Source organism: Heliangelus exortis, chromosome 11, assembly GCF_036169615.1.
Source record: "Heliangelus exortis chromosome 11, bHelExo1.hap1, whole genome shotgun sequence".
In the NCBI taxonomy this organism is placed as follows: domain Eukaryota; kingdom Metazoa; phylum Chordata; class Aves; order Apodiformes; family Trochilidae; genus Heliangelus; species Heliangelus exortis.
Window position 1 is genome coordinate 270,952 of NC_092432.1, and position 21,344 is coordinate 292,295.

Consider the following 21,344-nt stretch of genomic DNA (forward strand, 5'->3'; position numbering starts at 1 on the left):
GCCATGGCTCTGTCTCCTTCTTACCCCACCACCCACCCATGTCCCTAGCGCCCTGTGCCCTTCCAGGGACACCCTCCCGGGTCTGGGTTCCCTGAGCTGCCAAGCCCGGGTTCTCCCGAGCCACTGCTCCCCTGAGGGAGATGGGGGACAGCTGGGGCTGCCCTGCTCTGAGGGGCTGCAAGGGACTGCTGCATGCAAGGGATCCGGGCTAGGTGCAGTGCCGGGTGCGGTCCCCGCGGCGCTGACCGGAGCAGGACCCGCCCTCCCGTATCCCCTCCGGTGCCTCGCGGAGGGCAGCGCCCCCTGCTGGCTCCGGGCTGGCACTGCCCGTTAAACGGGGGGCGGGCGCCGGGGTCCCGGCGGGCCGGACAGCACTTCCCAGGCCATGGTCTCGGGCCAGTCCTGGTGCCCAGCCCGTCTCCGGGCTCTGCCACCTCTGCAGGGGTGAGGACCCACCGGTCAGCCCCGTTTCCCCGGAGCCCCGTTTCCCCGACACCTGTGGCTGAGCTGGGCCGATCCGGCCCAACCCTGCCCTGCTCCTGCAGTGCCGGGGGTCAGGCGGCGCGGTCAGGTGTGTGCGCGGGGCTGGGCTGCCCTTCCGCCGCCGTCACACGGGGAAAAGGCCCTGCCGGCACCCGCTCCTACCACCCCATCCGAGCCAGCGTGGTGCCGGTAATGCCGGTAATGCCTGCTGCTCCGGCACAGACGGGCCGGGGGTCAGCTTCACCCGGGGCCCTGATCTGCAGCAGCATTTGTCCGTCCAGCTGCTTCAGGTGAACTGGCCAAAAAAGACCGCATCCCGGTGAGCAGCTGCTTCCCCCGGGTCTTTGTCTTCACGTCGGTCACCGGCTCCCCAAAGGTCCCAAGGTGGCTGGGTCAGGGTGCTGTGGGTCCGTCAGTCCCAGAATTCCTGACATTACGCTGTTTGATTCAAGTAGGGGGATCCCTGACTCCTCTGGCAGTAACTAGGCCAGCTCAGATGAGGGGCAGAACGGAGCTCTGCAGCTCCGCCGGAGCAGGGCTCCTGTGGGCATCTCCAAGGTCTGGCAGTTTCCCACCCATTGCTCCGGTATCACTGCCGGGCATCTGTTCTTGGCACCGTGGTCCCCTGTTCCCTGTCTTTTGTTCCTAGATGACTCTTTTTCCTTCTCAGGCCGCTTCATCAATTATTTCCTCTTTGATTTTTATTTTCTTCATCTTCCTAAACATTTGCTAGCCTACTCTGGTTTGGGATCCTTTAGCAGAAAAAAAAAATAAAAAACAAAAAAACCCGGATGATAATTTTGTTTCTGCAACAGGGCAGATGGGATTTTTTCAGCCCAGCCAATTGAAGGACCCTCTCTGGAGTCTTTCCCCATTCCTGAGGGTGACACACCGGCGGCGAGGGGCACTCTGGCGGAGCAGCACCGGTCACTGGGGTCACTACGTGGCAGACCCGGTCCCGGGAGCAGAGCCACCGGGGCTAGCGGCTCGGCAGAGGCCGGTGTCCGCGAGGGCCAGGGGGTGGGCGGTGCGAGTGGAGCATGTCCAACCCCCTCGGCCCGGCCACGGCGGCGGCTGAACAATGACTGAATAACTGAACGAAACCCCTCGGGAAGCGGCAGGGCAGCGACAAGCGGCTGCGGGGCCCCGCACCCGAACCCTGATCGCGGCCGCCCCAACAGCCGCTGCCGCTCCCGCCCCGAGCTGCGCTCAGACCTGTGCCCGGGCCGGGAGGGGCGGAGGGTTGCCGCTGGCCCCACCCTCTGACGCCGACATCCCATTGGTCGGAGCTGGCGTGACTCGAGGCGCGTCGTCCAATGGGAAGCTGCCACACGGCAGATCCGGCTGGGGGGGCGGGACTTCCGTCCTGCGCCCCCCGGCGCCTCTTCAGCCGCCGCCGCTGCTGCCGAGGGATCCCCACGCCGCCATGTCCGGGCTGCGGCCGCTGCCCGCCGCTCTCCTGCTGCCGCTCCTCGCCCTCGCCGCCCGCGCCTCCGACGTGGTGGAGCTCAGCGATGCCGACTTCGAGAGCGGCCTGGCCGAGCGCCCGGGGCTGGTTCTGGTGGAGTTCTTCGCGCCCTGGTGAGGGGCCGCCGGGGGCCTGGGGGGAGCGGGGCCCTGCGGGCGGGGAAGGGACGCTCCGGGACGGCCTAACTCCCCCCGCTGCTGTTCTAGGTGCGGGCACTGCAAGCGGCTGGCGCCAGAGTACGAGTCGGCGGCGACCAGGCTGAAGGGGATCGTGCCGCTGGTGAAGGTGAGGACGGGCCGCGGTGCGGAGGGGTCCCAGGGGAGGCTCCCGGGTGCAGCCGGGGTCGTGTGGAAGATTCCCTGCCGCAGACCGTTCAGGGCTTGCTGACCGGTGCCTGCCGAGCTCTTTGCACGCTATTTGACATCTTATAGGCCTTGTCTATGTAAAGCTGGGGAAGGGCCTAGAGCAGAAGTCTGCCCAGGAGCAGCTGAGGGTCCTGGGGGTGCTGATCCTGGAACAGAGGAGGCTGAGGGGAGACCTTCTGGCTCTCTGCAACCCCCTGAGAGGAGGTTGGAGCCAGGGGGGGTCGGGCTCTGCTCCAAGGAACAAGGGATGGGAGAAGAGGAACTTTTGGCCTCAAGTTGTGCCAGGGGAGGTTTAGGTTGGAGCTGGGGAACAATTTCTCCCTGGAAAGGGTTGTCAGGGCCTGGCCCAGGATGCCCAGGGCATGGGTGGAGTCCCCATCCCTAGAGAGGCTTCCAGGCCATGCAGATGTGGTGCTGAGGGACATGTGTTAGTGGTGGCCTTGGCAGTGCTGGGTTAATGAATTATTTTTAAGGTCTGTTCTAACCTGAACAATTCAATGAGTCTAAGATGTAGACATCAGGCAACAATCGGGAAGCCAAATCCTGGGAGGGCTGCAGCCAGGCAGATGGTGTGTGAGCACACAGTGGGTGTGCTGTGTCTGGAAGGCCTCACCCAGGCTGGAGGAAGGAGCCTTCTCCAAGCTGTGTAATCCCACCTGAGAACCAGCACAGTGCTGTACCTCATGGTGTTGGCCCTTGACTTAAAAAGTAAGGGTTGGTGTCCCAGAGGTTTCTTTTCTCAAATCAGGGTCTTCCTTTCTGGGAAGTGCCATGGCCTCCTGGTTGTTTTAGCTCATCCTGTTCTATTCAGGCATTGTTGGAACTGTAGGATGGATGAACGTGCTAAAAACAACTGATTACTGCTAAGTCTGTCACTGAGTGTGAGAACTGACCCTTTCTCTTCTTTTTCTTGTGTGTAGTCTGGCCAAAATCACAACTGTTTAATCTTTCTAACATTTTGTAAAATATTTTTCTGGGCCTGTTGTTACACCCACACTACCTCCTTCCTCAGTGGAGATTCTCCAGCTTTTGGCTGTATCAGTGCTTGCAGATGCTTACACTTTGTGTGGAGGAAACCAAACCTCAGTTAGAGACACAGGAGACCTGTCAGGCCCCTTGAACTTTGCAGTCAGTAACGTGGGCAGCTGCAGAGCTGCCTTCTCTGTGCTCACGGGCAGCTGAGTCACTCGGCAGCAATGTTTCTCCTCCTTTAGGTTGACTGTACAGCCAACTCCAACACCTGCAATAAGTACGGGGTCAGTGGATATCCCACCTTAAAGATTTTCCGAGATGGAGAAGAGGCAGGAACCTATGATGGGCCCAGGACAGCAGGTAAGAGGTCACTGGCAAACACCTGGTGTGCCAACACAGTGCTGGAGGATAGGCCCACAGGTAACAGACTTGTGCCAGGGCTGCTGTGTGTGCTGAGGGACACAAGGAAGGTTCCCACCTACACACACACGCCCTGCCCTCAGCCTTTCCCGAGAGCCCCTGGTGTTTGTTATACCTTAAGTTTCTCCTTTAAAGGTGAAGGTTTCTCTGCTATTTTTAACTCCCTGTACCCTTGGTGGGCAGTATCTTGAAAGTTCCTGTGTGAGGTTGGTGATAGCACTTGCTTAATTCATGTCACTCTTGGGATATTTGGATTCTGCAGGAACACCTTGTGTTTTAGGAGGCTTGAAAAATATTATGTGGAGCTCAATACTGATCCTGTTCATCTCACTTTTCTTTTAAGATGGGATTGTCAGTCACCTCAAGAAACAGGCAGGACCTGCTTCGGTGGCTCTCAGTTCTGTGGCTGATTTTGAGAAATTCATTGGTGATAAAGATGCTTCTGTTGTGGGTGAGTAGAGGCAGATACTGGAACGAGCATGACTGGGGAATATGCTGTTGCAGGGGGAGGGTCATAGGCTGTACCCAGAGAAATTCCAAATGGACATGAACAAAGAAGTTTGTCTTGATGAGAACAATAAAACACTGGAACGTGTGCTCAGTTCAGATTTTGAAACATTCAGTGGGACGATTGTCCAAATTCAGCTGGACAAAGCTCAGAGCAGCCTGATCTGACTGAAGCTGGTCCTTCTCTGGGCAGGAGGTTGAACTTGGTGACCTCTGGGGATTCCTTCCAACTTTTTCTTTTTTTTTCTTTTTTCTTTTTTTTTCTTTTTTTTTTTTTTCTTTTCTTTTTTTTTTTTTCTTTTTTTTTTTTTTTCTTTTCCTGTGACTGGTTATCTGTCAGACCTCCTGGCACCATGGTGTATACTTTTTTAAGGTTTGTTGCTTTTTTGTCTGGATGACAACAGGTATCTCTATGTCGCTAGAGAATACATTTGGGTGCTGTCCTGTGACATGAGTGGGCTGTCCACGTCCTACAATGTGATCATGGTTCACAAGTGGCAATAGCAGCTTCCCCTTAGGCTGGTCAGGTCTGGTCTTACAAGTGCAGCCAGATGAGTGCTCCCAGGCATGAAGTACCACTGGCTGTTTCCACCAACAGTGGTGCCACACGGTCACAACAAAGGTGTCTGTGCTCAGAGGAAAGCTGACTGGGCTGTGTGGGGACAGCTGCTGAGGCCCTTTGGGGTCACCATCTGTCTTTCTGCTGCAGGCTTCTTTGGAGATGCATCTGGTGATGCTTACTCAGAATTCATGAAAGCTGCCAACAACCTCAGAGATAACTACCGTTTTGCACACACCAGTGTGGACCAACTGGTACAGAAGTATGAGGAAGATGGAGAGTAAGTTGTTTAACATGAGGATTTCTTGTTTTGAAACATCTGGATCAGAGCCATGGATTCTAGTTGTTAACTGGATTTGCTTTCTGAACAGACCTTAAGCTCATGTTCCTTCCCCAGCAGCCAGTGCCATGTCTCTCTTCTCTTTGGAATTGAGATGGAAAGGTACAAGTGGCTGCAGGCCCTGGGGGTCAGTGGCTGCCTCTGGAGGGGAGGTGTCTCAGCAGAGGTGTTTGCCTTTCCACTTGCTTGTTACAGGTTCTTTTTCTCATGGTGGCCTGTCTGAATAACAAAGAAGGGTCTTACAGGCAGGTCTAGCACAGCAGTGCCAGCAGGAAGCCAGGCAGCCTTGTTGAAGCTCTGAACCCTGACTGGGTGTGCGCTGGAGACAGGCTGCTCACCTCATCAGCTGCTGCCTTTGGTGGTTTAAACTGACCCATGACACCTGCTTCCCTGCAGGGGCATAATCTTGTTCCGACCTCCACGCCTGACGAACAAGTTTGAGGACAGCTCTGTCAAGTATCCTGAAGACAAAATCACCAGTGGGAAGATCAAGAAATTTATCCAGGAGAACATGTGAGTTTCTTTGGTACTGAATGTTCTTGGGTGGGAAGCAGGAAGTGCTGCTGCAGCAGCCCATCCAAGAAGGTGATGGGTTATGAGCAGTGGAGATGAGACTGCTAACATGTGTCTCGTTGACAGCTTTGGCATCTGTCCACACATGACTGAGGACAACAAGGACTTGATACAGGGCAAGGACTTGCTGGTGGCATACTATGATGTGGACTATGAGAAGAATGCGAAGGGATCCAACTACTGGCGCAACAGGTACAGGGTGGCAGTGCTGAACAGCCCTCTCCCCCATGTTTAGCACCCATGCTCTTCCCAAGCTCAGCTGACAAAGCTTCTCCTGATGCTCATAGCTGAATCCTTGTCTCCCAAAAACCTTCCAGCTGAATTTCTAACTGCAGCTATTGGGGTAGCTGCTGCAGGGTGTGTCCTTTGATGCCCCACCTGCTAGCTTTGGGATCCCAAGTCCTTAGACCTTAAACATGAACTTCCCTAGGGGTGTTGGGTGGGGCTCTGTCCTTTCTCTGGTGCCTGAGTCCCTGGTGGTTGTGTAGACAGGTGGAGAATTAATGCATAATGTTTGCTCAGGCCTCCTTCACAGCAGACATAAGCTCACTCCTCTGCTCCTCAGCACCATTTCTGTAGGTCTTACCTGTGCAGGACACACCACTGAATTCCTCCTCCAGCACACACTTCAGCTGAAGGGTGTTGAGGTAACGTTCCAAGTGTGTTTTTTTGTTGTTGTGGGTTTTTTTCCCCTCAGAGTTATGATGGTTGCAAAGAAGTTCTTGGATGCTGGCCACAAGCTGTTCTTTGCTGTCGCTAGTCGGAAAACCTTTGGCCATGAACTGTCAGAGTTTGGTCTAGACAGCAGCGTGGGTGAGGCTCCAGTTGTTGCCATCAGAACTGCCAAAGGAGATAAATATGTCATGCAGGAAGAGTTCTCGTAAGTTGATGAAAGTGGCTGTGTCTCCTCTGACTTGGAGGACTTTGGCCTGCGGGTCTCTTGACCAGATTAGACTTTGTGAGCTTGGAGGAAATGGGAAAGCTGGATGTTCCAGCTGGAAGAAATGATTTATGGGTCAGAACAGCTCCTACTGGTGTGTTTCCCTGCCCTCCAGAGACCTTGCAGCCCCTCCTGTTACACAAAAGCAGATAGATTAATTCAAGATACTTTAGGGTCTGTTTGGGAGCTAAGATGTGTTAAAGGGCACGGGAAATAGTAGAAGCTTCCTTCTTGAAAAAAAGTAACTGTAGAGTGCTGGAAAGCATAATACTTATAATAGGATGTGCATTCAGCCTCCTGTCAGAACATGAGGGCATCTTTCCACTTTTCTGGAGTCTTCTAAACCAGCCTGTGGCTGGCACTCAGGGAGTGGCATCTGTTCTGTGGGTGGAAGGAGCTTAAATCAGCCTTGAAAGGTTTTCCCTCACATCCCGCATGTATGATGATGGCTGTAAAACGTCATTTCCTTTTCAGCCGTGATGGAAAGGCTCTAGAGAGGTTCCTGCAAGATTACTTCGATGGAAACTTGAAAAAGTATCTGAAATCGGAGCCTGTCCCTGAAAGCAACGATGGCCCTGTGAAGGTGAGTGCTGCACCCAGCCCAGCAGTGTCCAGCAGCAGCTCCTGTGTCCTGTGGTGTCTGGAGAAGCCCCTTCTGGGACAGATGGAAGAATTCACTCCCCTGTTGTACTGCAGTTTTCTGAGCCGAGGGAGGGATGCAGCTTGCAGTTGTAATTCCAGTTTGTTCTCTCAGCACAGGAACCACTGCTTGAGCCACACCAGTGCTGAGCTCAGCTCCCAAGCATGGGACCATCTGGGGAAGGCTTCTGCTCCCTCAGGGCCTGGCCCTCCCCTGGGTCCTCAGGGCACTGTTTCTGAGGAGGTTCATCACTGGGGCATGGTGTAATTCCTGTCTTTCCTCCCTCCAAGGGAATTCTGCCCTGAAGGATAGCATTCCATGGCCTGGCTTTACAATGAGGGAGTGGAAATCACTGTGTTGTGGGTGGGGATGGCCTCAGCCAGCCTTGTTAAACTGATCCCTCACCCCAGAACTTGCTGGGGTTAAGACTTAATGATCCTCCTGTGGGTGTACCAGATACACAGATCACTTGCAGGTGATGCTAGTGCCTTCTGACAGGTTTTTACCTGCAGTTCAAGGATGTTGCAGCTCAGTGAAGAGTGGTGTGCTGGGACATTTTGCTGCTTGCTGGGTGGTGAAGTGTCACTTCTGCAGGAGGGCTGGCCTGTCTCAGGCCATGTTACAGACCCACTGCTGACAGGAGAACTGACTTGTTTGATCAAATATCAGGTGGTGGTTGCTGAGAACTTTGATGAAATTGTAAATGCAGAAGACAAAGATGTCCTGATAGAGTTCTACGCACCCTGGTGTGGCCATTGCAAGAATCTGGAGCCCAAATACAAAGAGTTGGGGGAGAAGGTAGGTCTGGGATATGGCTGTAAATGCAAACTAGTATTTTGCAGCACTAAACATGGGTTCTGTCTGTCCAGGCTCTCTGTAGTAACAGGGCATAACTGCCTTCCTGAGGGCTGTGAGTCCTGGCATCTCCTGTGAATGCAGAAGTACATTAGCAGGATCTGGAATGTGGTAGCAACCACCCTTAAGATGTTTTTTTCCTGTGCTCTTGCTGCTGAACATAAATATTCCCTTTTTGGGTCCTTTCCCTCTGCATGATGATAATCCCCTGTCTGGTGAGGCATCAGACCAGCTCAGCTGATACTGTTGGAGTTGTGTCTCCAGGCAGCTGATTCTGAAAGCACTTTGTTCCCTCTGCCACTCCTGAGGCAAAAGAAAACAAGACATTTTCTTCCCTTGTATCATACCGTGTGTGCTGCCTGCTGACATCACTATCTTGGTGATTTTCTGATGTGAACTACTGTGGTTTGCTTACTAATAAGCTCTTTCTACCAACAGCTCAGTAAAGACCCCAATATTGTTATTGCCAAAATGGATGCTACAGCCAATGATGTGCCTTCTCCATATGAAGTCAGAGGGTAGGTCTTTCTGTTGTCACACCATTGTGTCAGTGGGTGAGCTCAGCCAGTTCTGTGGACAGGCACAGGCCTCTGGAGGCCACAGCTCAGGAGCTGCTGAAGCTGTTCCCACATTGACCCGGGAGACATGCAGGGTGCAAGTCCCTTTAGTAAGGTCTGAAAAAAAGAGCACATTGGGAGCTCAAATGTCTCTTCTCTTTCCCCAGCTTCCCCACCATCTATTTTGCTCCAGCTGGCAAGAAGCAGTCTCCAAAGAAGTACGAGGTGAGTCTTCCACTGTGTCACAAAGAATTGAGGCAGCATCCATGTGTGCAAATGATGCTGAGCCTTTCTGGAGTGTTTCTGTGGTTTTCCTGGGGGCGCAACTGGCGGTACCTGCTGAAAGTGCTGTGTGTGCTGCAGGCCCACAGGGAGAGCTCTGGTCTCTTCCTGGGACCTGATCCCCCCACCTGAGCCAAGGCAAGTCCCAGTGGGGGTGTTTAGGCACTGCCTCACTGTCTTGTGCTTCCTGCAGGGTGGCAGAGAAGTGAGTGACTTCGTCAGCTACTTGAAGCGGGAGGCCACCAACACTCCTGTGCTGCAGGAGGAAGATAAACCCAAGAAATCCAAGAAGAAGGTGAAGGAGGACTTGTAAAGTACCCACTCACCATCTTGTCAGAATGAGCTCTGTGTGAATTGGGGAAGGACTGGGCAGACTGGGGCCAGTTCTGGGTTGTGAAGAGCCAGTGACCATGTGGGCTGAGGGGACCCAGCTGCTGTATCTAGTTCTGTTTCATTTTCTGCCGTCTCTTAGCTGCACTGTTGTGGGGCTCCCCAGACTGGTTTGTTTTGTGGTTAGGGAGGGGGTGGGGGGTAGGGTTATTTTCTAATTTTTTTTGTACATTTGGAGAAGTGAAACACAATAAAACAACCCCCTTAAGACCAAGTGTTCTTGTGCTGTGCAGCCCTGTCAAACCGAGCACCAGGATCCTGCTCTTAGAGATGTTAAGGTCAGACTTTAGCCTGTTCTTCCTTGGCTGATTAAAGTCCTTTCCCAATGTGCAGTGTGGTTAGTACAGGGAAGACCAGTTAATTGTAAGACTTCTTGGTAGGAAGTGGGCTGGTAGCTGTGGCTTTCTGTTTGAGAGAGGAGCAGGGTTCTGTGTAGCAGTCAGTGTGGGCTGTGACTGCACAACAGGGCGTCCGAGCATCCCCACATCCCTTTGGCCCAGAGGGGAAGGTCAGGAGTGAGGGTGGGTGAAGGAAGAGGGTATGGGCTGTCACTACGCTGGCTCTGGGTTCCTTGGGCTGCCTGTGAGCTGGAGTGAGGAGCAGCAGCCTCAAGGCGCTGCTGTTGCAGCAGTTACCATGGTAAGAGCTGGTCTTGCTTTCTCTGTGGATTCCTCCCCCACAGCTCTAAAGGCTCTGTGCCAATTATTTATTGCTGCTGGAATTCTTCAGGTACACAGTGCTCAGCACAGGGCTCTCTGTCTACAGCAGCTACGAGGTACAAGAATTTCTTCCCCACCTACATGGTGTCTGCCCAGATGTCCTTTCCCGAGTTCTGCAACTAAAGTGCAGCTAATGAATCACATCTGAGGAAGGATGCCCTGGTGGCAGCAGGACATTTCTGAACCTCATCCTTAGTCTAATGCACCCTCCAGGATCTGCTCCCTCCATCACTTCAGGGGCAAATCCTGATAAGCAAGGAAAAAAATTGGAGCAGGGGAGCGTCTAGGAGCTCCCACTTCTTTCAAACTGCAGAATCAGGCTTTTGATGTGGGACAACTTCTGATGGAGGTATTCACAGCGATTCTTCTCCTGCTGGCAGCTGGGGTAAGACTGAAGGGGAAAGAAAAAAAAACAACACATGGATGAGCTCTGGCAGGGAACCCAGACCCTGCCCTGCCCCCAGCCTCACCTTCTTGATGGGGCTGTACTCATGCAAAATTGTAGCTTCAAGTGCCTAAAACCCAAAAGAAGAGGGTGAGCAGAACCCAACCTTAGCTGCATGGTGCCCTTACAACACAGGTCTTCTGCTTGCCTTGTGTTCCTCTGTTCCTTGTTTTGCTGTCCTCATTTTGGCTCCCAGATGGATGAATCTCTGGGTCACATTCCCAACGAGCAGTCTGGTAGTTCTGCCATGACCAGGAGAAGCTGGGTCTCCCTGGGCCTGTGGGACCTCTGCAGCAGAGCAGAGCCCTTGCTCCCGGGGTAGTGGGGGTAGCTGGTCTGCCTCCTCGGCATGCAGCGGGAGAGGGAGAAAGCGAAGACCTGCGGGGGGTCCCCTAGACTTCTCGGCATCATCAAGCACCGGCGGCGGGACGGGCTGTCAGTGCTACCCCGAGTTACCCCCCGAGCCTCCGCGGATCCACCTCGCGGCCCAACCCTTCGATTTCCCCTGTGCCCCAACCCACTCACCCCTCTCCATTCCCTGTCCCCGTTCCTCCCCCAATCCACCAGCCCCCCACTGCTCTGGGGTCCTCCCGGTTCCTCGTGACTCTCAAGCCCCCCGGGTCGTCTTGTGTGCCCCCACTCACCCCCTGGCTGCCCTGGAAGGCGATCACGGGTCCCGGCGCCCCCTGCAACAATAGCGGGGGGAGATGGGTCCAGTCTGTCCCTGCTGGGCCCGGCTCTCCCCGCCCTGCCCGGTCCTACCTGCCGCCGTCCACAGCCCCCCCACCGCTCCGCACCGAGAGCCGCACGTGCAGGAGGCTGAGCCGGGGGCCCGGCCCACAGGCACGGTACCGGAGCCGCCCGCGCAGCTCCGCCTGCGGTCGCGGCATGGCCCGGAGTGCGGGACCGTGGCGGGTGGGGCGGGCGGTCGCGGGGGCAGCAGCGGGGCGGGGCGGCGGCGGGAGCTCCGCTGCGGGGCTCGGCCTGAGCCGGCTATTTTTGCCGCCAGCCCCAGCTAATCCCCTGAGCGGCTTCCCGGTGTTAGGTAACGGCCCGGAGGGTTGCGCTCGGCGGCGCCCCCGGCCAGGGCGGCCCTGGGCAGTCGCGGCACGGCCGGTGCGGGCTGGGGGCTGCGGAAGCCCACCGCCGAGCTCCGGGGGAGCCTGAACCGAGGCCAGCTCGTAGCGGCGAGCGGCAGGGTGGGCCGGGGGTGGACATGCCGGGACACTCTCCCGACGGTTCCCCGGATCTCGAGTCGGGGGACGAAGGGCGGTCACGGAGGCCCGGCGAGGGCAGGCGGGTGCGGTTCGACCTGCCCCACACCGCCATCCTGCTGCCGTCGGAGCGTGATGAGGAGCAGCTCTTCTACCAGCGGCTGGAGGAAGTGGCGGCCCCGGGCACCGGAGGTTTCGCGCCGCTCTTCGCGGCCGACGGCTGGAGCGACCTGACAGGTGAGCGCTCGGAATAAGAGCCGGGGGTGGGGGTCCCGGCAACAGCTGAGCCGAGGGATTCGGGGAGAATCGGGCCCAGGGGTTCTGGGGCATCTCTCAGGGCATCCCCCGCTCGCAGAGGACCGGCTGCTGCGGAAGCGTGTAGTGCGGGACGGATGGGACAGGCCGCGGCCGCAGCCGGGCCAGGAGGTGTCCGTGAAGGTGCTGGGCGCCCTGGAGGACGGCGGGCTGGTAGAACGCGACCAGCGGCTCACCTTCGTGCCGGGACACGGCGACGTCGTGCAGGTCAGCCCCGGCCGGGGCGCGGTGAGGGGCTGAGTGATGCTCGGTACCGCGCCCGGCCAGCCCCGCCCTGCCCGTCCCCGCAGGCCCTGGAGCTGGGCGTCCCCACCATGCAGCCCGGCGAGGTCTCCTTCTTCCTCGCCGCCTTCCCCTACGGCTACGGACGCCCGGGCAGGTAAGGTGGGTCGGTGACCAGGGGGTCCGGGTGGGCCGGGGGGAGATCAGGGGCAGGAGCGGGGAGGGCAGGGGCAGTGGGGCCGGGCGAGCAGGAGGTCAGGGGCAGCCAGTGGCAGGAGCCGGGCAGGGACAGCCGTCGCTGTGTCCGCAGAGAGCCAGACGTGCCTCCCGAAGCGTCGCTGCTGTTCGAGGTGACGCTGCTGGAGGTGCGGGACGACCCCGACCCGCAGCCGCTGCCGCCTGGTGCCCGCCTGCGTCTGGGCTCGCAGCGCCGGGAGCGGGGCAACTTCCACTTCGCCCGGGGTGACTTCGAGGCGGCCTTGCGTTCGTACCGCCTGGCCCTGCGCGCCCTGGGCGGCCCCGCCGCCGGTAAGAGCGGGCGCGGAGAGAGAAGGGGGAGCTGCAGAGGGGATCCGGGCGCTGAGGCCGCTCTCGCCCCGCAGTCCCACCCGGACCGCAGGAGGAAGAGGAGCTGCGGGAGCAGCGCGTCAAGTGCCTCAACAACTGCGCGGCCGCCGCCCTGAAGTTGGAGCGGGGGGACGAGGCGCTGGCAGCCTGCGAGGAAGTGCTGGGCATCAGCCCCGACAACGGCCGGGCGCTGCTCCGGCGGGGGCAGGTGGGCCCCACGCCTCCCGCCCCACCCCACGCCCCCCGCCTCGGCCTCCCGCCACCCCTCTGCTCCTCTTTCCATAGCTGCTGGCGCAGCAGGGCCGCGACGCAGAGGCTGCGATCGACCTGAAGAGAGCCCTGGAGCTAGACCCGGCCAGCAAGGTCCGGCCCAACGGGGCGCGGCGGGAGCGATGGAGCGGGCGGGAGGCTGCAGGAACTCGGCACTGGGGCCGTCGGGGGTCCGCAGGAGCCGGGCACGGGGAGTGCTGGGTGGACAGGGGTCCCACAGGATCCCGGATCGAGGGGCACCGGGACCGTCAAAGGTCCCGCTACATCCGCCACGCTGCCCGCAGGTGATCCACGCCGAGCTGTCCCGGCTGGTGAAGCGCCGGAGCCCCCTGGGCCGCGCCGCTCCCGAGGAGCCCCGCCACAGCCCGATGCCGCCGCCCAGTCCTGAGTGCGTATCACCGCCGGCGGACCGGGGACGGGCCGTCGGGAGGCGTGAACATGTACCCGTCCCGGGTCCGGTTACCCGGCCGCGTGGGTGGCTCTGACAGCAGCCCCTATCCGCAGAGCCCCGACACCGCCCGCGGAGGAGGGAGCGGCCTGAGCGTCCCTACCGAATCCCTCGGAGGTCCCCCCGGAGGATCCGCCCCGCCGGGGATGGACTGCGGGACGGGGAACGGGCCCGCATCGGTACCCCCGACTCCGCACCCATACCTCCCCTCGCACCGGTACCACCCCCGGTACCCTCCATCCATCCCCCATCCCCCCCCCCCCCCCCCCTCCCCCCCTCTCCCACCTTCGCCCCTCCCCGCACTGCCCCCGGTGCCCCCCTGGCCCCACCCCCTGCGCGTGGGCGCTGCCCCGCCGCTCCGGCGCGTGCGCTGCAGCTTCCGTCTTTTCGCCCCCGCCGGCGGAGCGGCGCTCGTAGCCCGCGGCCAATCAGGCGGGGCTGAGGTGCAGGCGGCGCACCAATAGAAAGGCAGCAAGGGCGGGCTCAGCGCGGTGATTGGCTGACGGGCGCTCTTAAAGCGCTGTGCGGGGCGGAGCGCGGGGGGGCAGTGCGGGACGTGGCGGCGGAACGGAGGGGGAGGCAGCGGCGCCATGACCCGTGAGTGCGGGCCGGGGCTGGCTGTGGGACCGGGGGGAATAGCGGTGGGGTCAGTCGGGGCGGGAGTGGGGGCAGCGCTGGGCCGATGGTCGCGGGTCTGGGCCCGGCGCGGCGCTGGGCCGTGATCCTGGGGCCGGGCCCCAGGCTGGGCCGTGCTGAGGCGACGGCGCCGTCACAGGCGGGAACCAGCGCGAACTGGCGCGGCAGAAGAACCTGAAGAAGCAGAGCGACTCGGGCAAGGGCAAGCGGCGGGACGACGGGCTCTCGGCCGCCGCTCGCAAGCAGAGGTGAGTGCCGGGCCGTCCCCGCCGCCCCCCGCCCGGCCCCCGGTCCCGCCCGGTGGTAGTGCCGGTGCCGGTACCGCTGCCAGCCCGGCACCGCGCTCTCCCGCAGGGACTCGGAGATCATGCAGCAAAAGCAGAAGAAGGCTGATGAGAAGAAGGAGGGCGCCAAGTAGCCCACGGCCGGGCCGACCGCCGGCAGGATGCCCAGCGCAGCCCCACGGTCGGGCCGCCCTGCCGGGGACCCCAGCAGTGCCCCGCGCCCACCTTGGGCCCGACTCCTATTAAAGTAGCTTGTGGAGCCCTGCAGGGCTCGTGTTCTCCCTCCGTGCGCCTGGGAGTTGGGGCTGGGCAGGTGGGTGGGCTCTATCGCTGTTCTTACCGCCTGGGCCGCGGTGGTGATTCGGAGGGATGAAGCCGGCCCGGTGGCTGCGGCGTGGAGCGGCAGCATCTTATTGGTGAGGAGCAAAGGTGGGGTCTGGCCTGCGAGGCTGCCGCAACCTCGGGCTGTGAGGACCCCGGGAACAAGGCTCGGGGAGGTGGAAGACGGATGCCCAGGGAGGATGGAATTGCTGGAACCCAAAGGAACGATAGCAGGAGATGATAGTGCAGATGAGGAATGGGCTGTAGTGAGGGTGGGGAGGAGGGCTGGGGGGTCTTGGTGGCTGTGGGGAGGGGTGGAGGGCTGAGGGGGATGGGGTGGTGGCCGGGCTGCTCCCGCAGCCAACAGGATGAGCAGGTGCAGGAGGCACAGTGGGGTGAGCTACCTGCTCTGCTGCACCACTGGGGCACGGTGGAGCAGGGGATTGTCACTGGAAGGCGACATGAAGCCAGGAGTAGCCAGATACTGCTTTAGGCCCAACATCAGTGTGGAGCTGCCCTTGGTGGGATGCTGAGGTCCAGCCCAGTGCCACGGTCTGTCTTGTTGCCCGCCAGCATGAGGGGCAGTGGCCTCTGTGTGGCCTACAGAGGTGAGGGTGGCTCAGGGCTTGGTGGGGCCAGTAGCCTCCAGCCACAGCCCTGGCCCCCTCAGGCAGCCCTCCATCTGTGTAGAACACACGCTGGCTGCCTGCCAGTGCCAGCCTCCGAGTGGAGCGTGGCTCCAGGCCCAACACAAACCCTGGGAAATGGGGGAGCGCTTCGCACTGCTCCTGGGGGTGGTGAGCAGCCCAGCTCCTGCCCCCTCATGCTTCCCAGGGACTGGGGGACATGGCACTGCCTTCTCTATGGGGATCCCAAGACCCTTCCCTCTACCTTGATGTCCTCAATCCACTGTCAGATGCTGAGGAAGCTGCTTGGGGAGCTGATGTCATGGAGGAGCAGCATCCTCCGGGCCTTGCAGAAGTAGGAGTGGGCGATGCTGGGGTACAGGGGTGTCAGGGCCAGGGGGCTGTGGGGCACTGACTACCAGCCCTAGGGGCTGCTGCTGGAGCAGGACACTGCCTGGCACAGGCACGGGAGTCCTCATGCCATGCGATCTCACCTCTCCTGCCCAGCTGTGTCCGTGATCTGTAGTGTGGTTTGCTCTCCATCCACCAGCAGCTGCTTTATCGGGAAGTCCACCCTTGCTGGGAGGGACAGTCAGATGCTGCTCCAGTGCCTCTGCCCTGCCTGGGTGCCTGTGGAGGGTGCTGGGGGTACCAAGAGTGCTGGAGATGTCTCCTCTGAACTTGGTGGTGCAGAGGTGCAGCAGGAATCTGGACTTCCCTGTGCCCATCTCCTGCCAGCACCAGCCGGTATACGGGGCAGGGGGCTGTGGGTCCTTCTCTCAGCCCCTGGCATGAGACAAGCAGCTGTGGGGGCCAGCGCAGGATGTGGGGAGCCCCGGCTGCCCCCTCCCAGCCCTTTGCAACTGATGGGGAGTTGCTGGCTACCTCTGGTGCAAAGGCAGACAGCTTCCTCTTGCCGAAAGGCCTGGCAGGGCAGTGCAGCACAGTATGGTGCCCACAGGACCCCAGGGTCTGGCATTGTTCCTGGTGTCCTAGGGCAGGTCACTGGGCCCTGCTGTCTGGGCAGGTGCTTGTTTGGGGCCCCTGTCCTTGCACTGTCCCCACCGCTGGGCCAGGCTGGTGCCCTGATGGCTCATGGGCATCTTTCAGAACACTGCAGCCAGCACTGTGTTGTCCTGGACCCATCCTTGTGTACTAGGGGTTGTGGGATTTGGCCACTCCAGGGGCTCCACCAGGACTGTGCTGGGGCACCAGTGAAGAGCTGAATGCCCTCCTGGAGCCCCATACCAGCAATCCCTGCTCTGACACCCCCGCTTGTCCCTTCCTCCAGCAGAGCCACCCCAAAGCTGCCTGCCGGGGCCATCACTGGGACAATCTGCTGCCCAGCTCCACGGCAGAGGCTCAGCTCAGAGTTTTATGTAAAAATGCATTCAAGGAGCTATTTACAAGTACATGACCACCCAGCCAGCCTCTCAGCTGGCTCTCAGCTGGCCCCACACAAGACAAGTGTCCCGGGAGCAGCCACCTCCTGAGTCCCCCCAGCCTCCCTGGTGCCGCCGCCTCCTGGGACAGGGTCCAGGCCCAGGACGCGGCAGGGACCATCTCCGGCAGCTGCCGCTTGGGGCCGGGCACAGTCCGTCCCTGCAGGGGCTACGTGGAGGCGCTGATGCGCTGCGGGGCGCGACGTCGCCGCAGGACACGCAGGGAGGGGCTGTTGCGTTGGTGTTGGGGGGAGCTGTGGAGGCAGAAGGGGCTCAGCAGTAGCCACAGGTAGAGCAGGACGCAAGCCCAGCACGAGGATGCCTTCACCCAGAAGGTTGACCAGCTGCCATGCGTGAAGGTGGTCTCCAACACCGCGTCCTCATAGCTGGCGGGAGAAGGGCTGGCGTCAGGAGCCCGAGGGATGCTGACATGGAGGGTCCCAGCACCAGGTTACCCCCTGTGCCTTCAGCTGCATGTCCCTGGGCACATTCCACAGAGCCCCCGGCCCTGCAGACCCCATCTAGCACATGCTGCCTTTGATGGGGCTGCTGCTCAAAGCAGTGTGGGTCTTCAGGTGCAGAGCCATGTGCTTCCCTGGCAGGTGACAGCTTGGGGACACTGGCAGGCCCCAGTGCAGGGGGACAAAGAGGAGAGCAATGCTACAGCCTGAGCAGGGGGTGGGATAGAGCTGGGGAGGTGGTGATTCTGGAGGGAGTCATGCTGAGCAGGGTGACAGTCGTAGGGGGGGGCACAGCTATGCTGGGGAGGTGGTGATGCTGCAGGTCTGGCTGGGCAGCAGCACGGGGCCCTACCTGAACCAGTTGGTGAGGGTCATCATGACATAGAGTGAGGCAAGGAAGAAGACAAAGTGGAAGGCTGAGTAGCTGTAGACCACCCGGTCTCGCTCATCCTGGACCATCCACTGTCCCTCATCCACCTCTTCTGCTTGCTCACACGTCTTCCGGGTGCCTGGGAAGGTGCAGGGGCTCAGCAGCTCCTGCACCCCCTCCCCACCAGCACCCCCGGGCTGGGCATGGGCTTCTGAGCATGTCTTACAACATGTGGTGCCTGAATCCCCCTGGCACCCACCTCTCAGCTCCTCCTCCATCTTGTCAGGGCAACAGAAGCAGCAGGAGGGTTCCTGTAGAGAGTGGTGTGATGGTCACTAGGGCCGTGCCTGCCACCAGGGCTGCCAGCTCTGAGGGACCAGCACAGGTGGGGGGTGTGCTATAGGACGCCCTGTGTTGGTCTGGACAAACTCCCCAGGTCTGTGCTGGGGACTCAGGAAGGGCTTGGAGCATGCCCCCCATGGGGACACAGCACATGTGGCACTGCTGGCAGGGGCAGTGTCTGCACTCACTTTAAACTCGAACCTGTAGACTTTGACCATCCATAGAGGCCCAAAGACCTCGGCGAGGTAGGAGGCTTCGTTGCTGTGCCCAGGAGAGAGGCAGAAATCATAACACAGGCACCCACCACCTGCACCAGGCCCCCAGCCCTCCCCATAGACCAACATGGCCACAGAGCTCCCACTGTGCCCTGCCTGGGGTCACCACATTGTCCCTGCCCAGCAGAGAGGCCCAGCCCTGCCACCCCTCGGGACACTCCCAGTGCTGGGGTTGGGGTCCCGCTGCAGAGCTGCCGGGGTGGCTGTGCCCAGAGGAATGGAGCTGCGGGCACCCTGCCTGCCCCAGGCCCCCAGCACACGCACCATGCAAAGAGCACGCAGGCGTACATGATGGCAGCCCCTAGGACGGCCACGGTGGTGTCCTCGGCCTGCAGCTCATCCTGCCGAACCCCCGGGAAGCAGACGGTGATGTTCTGCCCCTTGTAGAGCACTGCGGGAAGGTGGAGGTGAGACGGGCTCCCACCCTAGTGAGGGGCTGCCAGCAGCACTGTGGGGGCACCCACCTCTCTCTGGGGGACGGCTGGACAGTGCGGAGAAGGTGAGGTACATCACATAGCAGCTGATGATGGAGGACTGCAGCAGCCCTGAGCGTGGTTGCTCTGCAAGAATGGGGTCAGAGGCAGCTCTTGGGGCCCTGGGAGTGCCAGGAGGCTGTGGATGTGCCGTGAGCAGCCCCTTCCCCCCCCATACACCCTGCGCTAGGGCATATGGGGGGCTGGAGGGCACCCTGGAAAACTGGATCCCCTCCCCAGGTGTCCAAGGGCTTCCCCTAAGCTGTGACCCCACATCCATTACCAGCCAGCCCACCAGCATGGGGACCGTGCCGTGCAGTACTTACTGAGCCGCACACAGGGGGTGATGGAGATGAAGGACATGACCCCACAGAGGCTGCCATTGAGGGTCAGCAGCACTTTGTTGAGGTTGCAGGCGGCTGGGTGGGTGTAGAACTTGTAGAGGAAAGAGAAGGCAGCAGAGGCGAGGGTGTAGAAGGCGGCGGTGGCCATCAGCACGGCCAAGTACCAGCGCTTGTCCTGTGCGGCGCCCGTCAGCCTGCGGGAGAGCGGGTGAGAAGGGGCAAGGGCAGGGGGCAGCGCCCGCCCGGCCCCCCAGCACTCACCAGTTCTTGTTCCAGGTGTGTGCGAAGGCCGTGATCAGCACCAGCTGGATGAGGATGAAGGCAAAGCCCCCGCAGACTCCAGTGTAGTGCCAGGCTGTGGGGAGAGGGCAGCGTGGGGCTACCCCAGCACACCTGGGGGCCTGGGCATGCCAGCTTAGGCAGGATGGAGGACCCACCTTGCATGAAGCCATCTTCAGGGATGAAAAAGCTGGCAGCACAGAGCCCCACCAGCACCAGCACCTTCAGGAGCCAGAACCTGTGGGGTAGTGAGCATCAGGGGGACAGGGCCCCCATCAGCCCCCTTCATAGCCCTCCTCACCCCTCGGCAGCCCCCAGCCACCCCATTCCATCTCATCCCACCCCATCCCTGGGCCCCCTGGCGCAGCCCCATCCCTGTACCCATTGTGGAGCTGGGCACGGCAGTCGGTGCTGGAGCGCACGTTGAGGAGCAGGGCAGCCTGGGCCAGGTGGAAGCAGGAGGTGCCGAAGCAGACCCGGTACACGGCCGAAGAGCCCACCAGCCACTCGCAGTCCCTGCCCCCGGGGAGGTGTTGACACAGCACTGCTGAGAAGGGCACCTGCAGGAACAGCAAGCAGCAGGACAGGGCTGCTGGTGGGACCAGCACCCCTCAGCCCCGGGATGTCTGGGACCCTCACAGGGACCCCACTCACAGGGAGAATCTTGCATCTTGGGTCCCCCTGTCACCCTTTCCCTTGGACTTCCAGCATCCTCAGCACCCCTGGCAGCCTGATTCCCCCTGGTATCCCTGTGATCCCGGTATTCCCAGCAGTCCTAGCTCCCTGGGCAATTCTGGCACCTTTGGTGTTCCTGGGACCCCTGAGAGCCCCTGGGATGCCCAGCACCCCAGAATCCCCAGTACCCCCGGCACGCCCAGCACCCCAGGTGTCCCAGGTCCCCCGTCACCTTCTCCCGGAAGGCTTGTGCCACGGTGCGGGACAGCATGAGGCAGCACACGGCAGAGGCCAGGACGTGCAGCAGGGTGTAGAGGATGCGGGTGCCGGTGGAGACACGGAGCCCGCGGCAGGGGCTGCAGCCACAGCACAGCTGGGGGGAACGTGGTAAGCAGGGACCCCCCTGGCCCGAGCTGCACCCCAGGCTGAGCTGTCACCCCCCCAGTCCCACACCCCGAGCCCCAGCAGTCCCCTCGGTCCCACCTGGCCGAGCGAATGCAGGAGGCGGCCCTGTGCCCGTGTGCCCGCCATGGCCTGGCTCAGCTCCCCGCCGCCCCTCCCTGCCCTGATGGGATTAGGGGGATTGTCAGCTCGGCCCACCCCACCATCTGCTCCCTGCCACCTCCAGCCACCGGGGCACTCCATGTGGAGCCGGTCCAGGGACCAACGGTGACCTCAGCCATGGGGTCACCTGCCCAGAGTCCTGGGTCCTCACTGGGCAGGATGAGTCCCCCGGATGGCCTGGGGGGTCTGTGGGGTGCTGTCACCTGCGTGGCCGTGGTTGGGGACAGTGGGGGTACTCAAGGGCACCCAAGAGACACGGGCAGGCATGAAGATGGGGAGCAGAATCTCCCCTCTGTGGGCAGGAGCTTGGTGTGTTTTCCCTCTTTCCTTCACAGGTTGAAGTGTCCTGAACTCATGAGAATTTTTACTTTTACAGCTCTTGTTCTCTCCCTGTCCCGCTGCGGGTGGGTGCGTGGCTGCTGAGGGTCAGCCCAGCGCAGTCCGGGGGGTTGGAGCGTGCAAAGGGCGTGTGATGGCGGCGGTAGCCAAATCGGGATCTCTAACCCTCTTACTCGTCTTAGCGCCGGACCGGCCGTGGGGAGCCCGGGGGGGCGGCCCCACTGCGTCCTCCCCCGAGACCCGGCAGCGCCAGGGGGAACCCCTCGGCCGGGACCGGAACCAGAACCGGGACTGGGGCTGGGGGGGCCGAGGGTAAAAGGGGGAGGTGCGAAGCCACGGGCGGTAGGGGGGGTTGCAGTGGG

The 21,344-nt window shown here is 60.6% G+C and overlaps 3 protein-coding genes across 5 annotated transcripts; 2 read left to right on the forward strand and 1 right to left on the reverse strand.

Annotated features, from left to right (window-relative positions):
• The first annotated feature begins 1,835 nt into the window (after positions 1 to 1,835).
• PDIA3 (protein disulfide isomerase family A member 3) lies at positions 1,836 to 9,565 on the forward strand. The gene is made up of 13 exons (XM_071754027.1): positions 1,836 to 2,064; positions 2,158 to 2,236; positions 3,531 to 3,648; positions 4,052 to 4,159; positions 4,925 to 5,054; positions 5,511 to 5,627; positions 5,754 to 5,879; positions 6,385 to 6,567; positions 7,102 to 7,210; positions 7,937 to 8,065; positions 8,561 to 8,640; positions 8,847 to 8,904; positions 9,155 to 9,565. The coding sequence occupies exons 1-13, from the start codon at positions 1,910 to 1,912 to the stop codon at positions 9,272 to 9,274; spliced, it is 1,512 nt and encodes a 503-aa protein (XP_071610128.1). The 5' UTR covers positions 1,836 to 1,909; the 3' UTR covers positions 9,275 to 9,565.
• A 4,431-nt stretch (positions 9,566 to 13,996) lies between these two features.
• On the forward strand, positions 13,997 to 14,738 carry SERF2 (small EDRK-rich factor 2). The gene is made up of 3 exons (XM_071753966.1): positions 13,997 to 14,148; positions 14,327 to 14,435; positions 14,542 to 14,738. The coding sequence occupies exons 1-3, from the start codon at positions 14,142 to 14,144 to the stop codon at positions 14,603 to 14,605; spliced, it is 180 nt and encodes a 59-aa protein (XP_071610067.1). The 5' UTR covers positions 13,997 to 14,141; the 3' UTR covers positions 14,606 to 14,738.
• Positions 14,739 to 16,773: 2,035 nt separating this feature from the next.
• SERINC4 (serine incorporator 4) lies at positions 16,774 to 20,992 on the reverse strand. Of its 3 annotated transcripts, XM_071753963.1 has the most exons (13): positions 20,847 to 20,992; positions 20,563 to 20,644; positions 20,312 to 20,452; positions 19,786 to 19,964; positions 19,563 to 19,642; positions 19,387 to 19,480; positions 19,108 to 19,319; positions 18,773 to 18,868; positions 18,573 to 18,699; positions 18,222 to 18,294; positions 17,951 to 18,002; positions 17,674 to 17,830; positions 16,774 to 17,246 (listed from the first exon to the last, which is right to left on the reverse strand). In XM_071753963.1, exons 2-13 carry the CDS (start codon positions 20,608 to 20,610, stop codon positions 17,030 to 17,032), a joined length of 1,476 nt encoding a protein of 491 aa, XP_071610064.1. In that variant the 5' UTR covers positions 20,611 to 20,644; positions 20,847 to 20,992; the 3' UTR covers positions 16,774 to 17,029. The 3 variants fall into 3 exon arrangements, with proteins under 3 accessions (XP_071610064.1, XP_071610063.1, XP_071610062.1); XM_071753962.1 differs by lacking the exon at positions 20,847 to 20,992 and having other exon boundaries at positions 20,563 to 20,727; XM_071753961.1 differs by lacking the exon at positions 20,847 to 20,992 and having other exon boundaries at positions 17,674 to 18,002; positions 20,563 to 20,727.
• Positions 20,993 to 21,344: the final 352 nt, after the last annotated feature.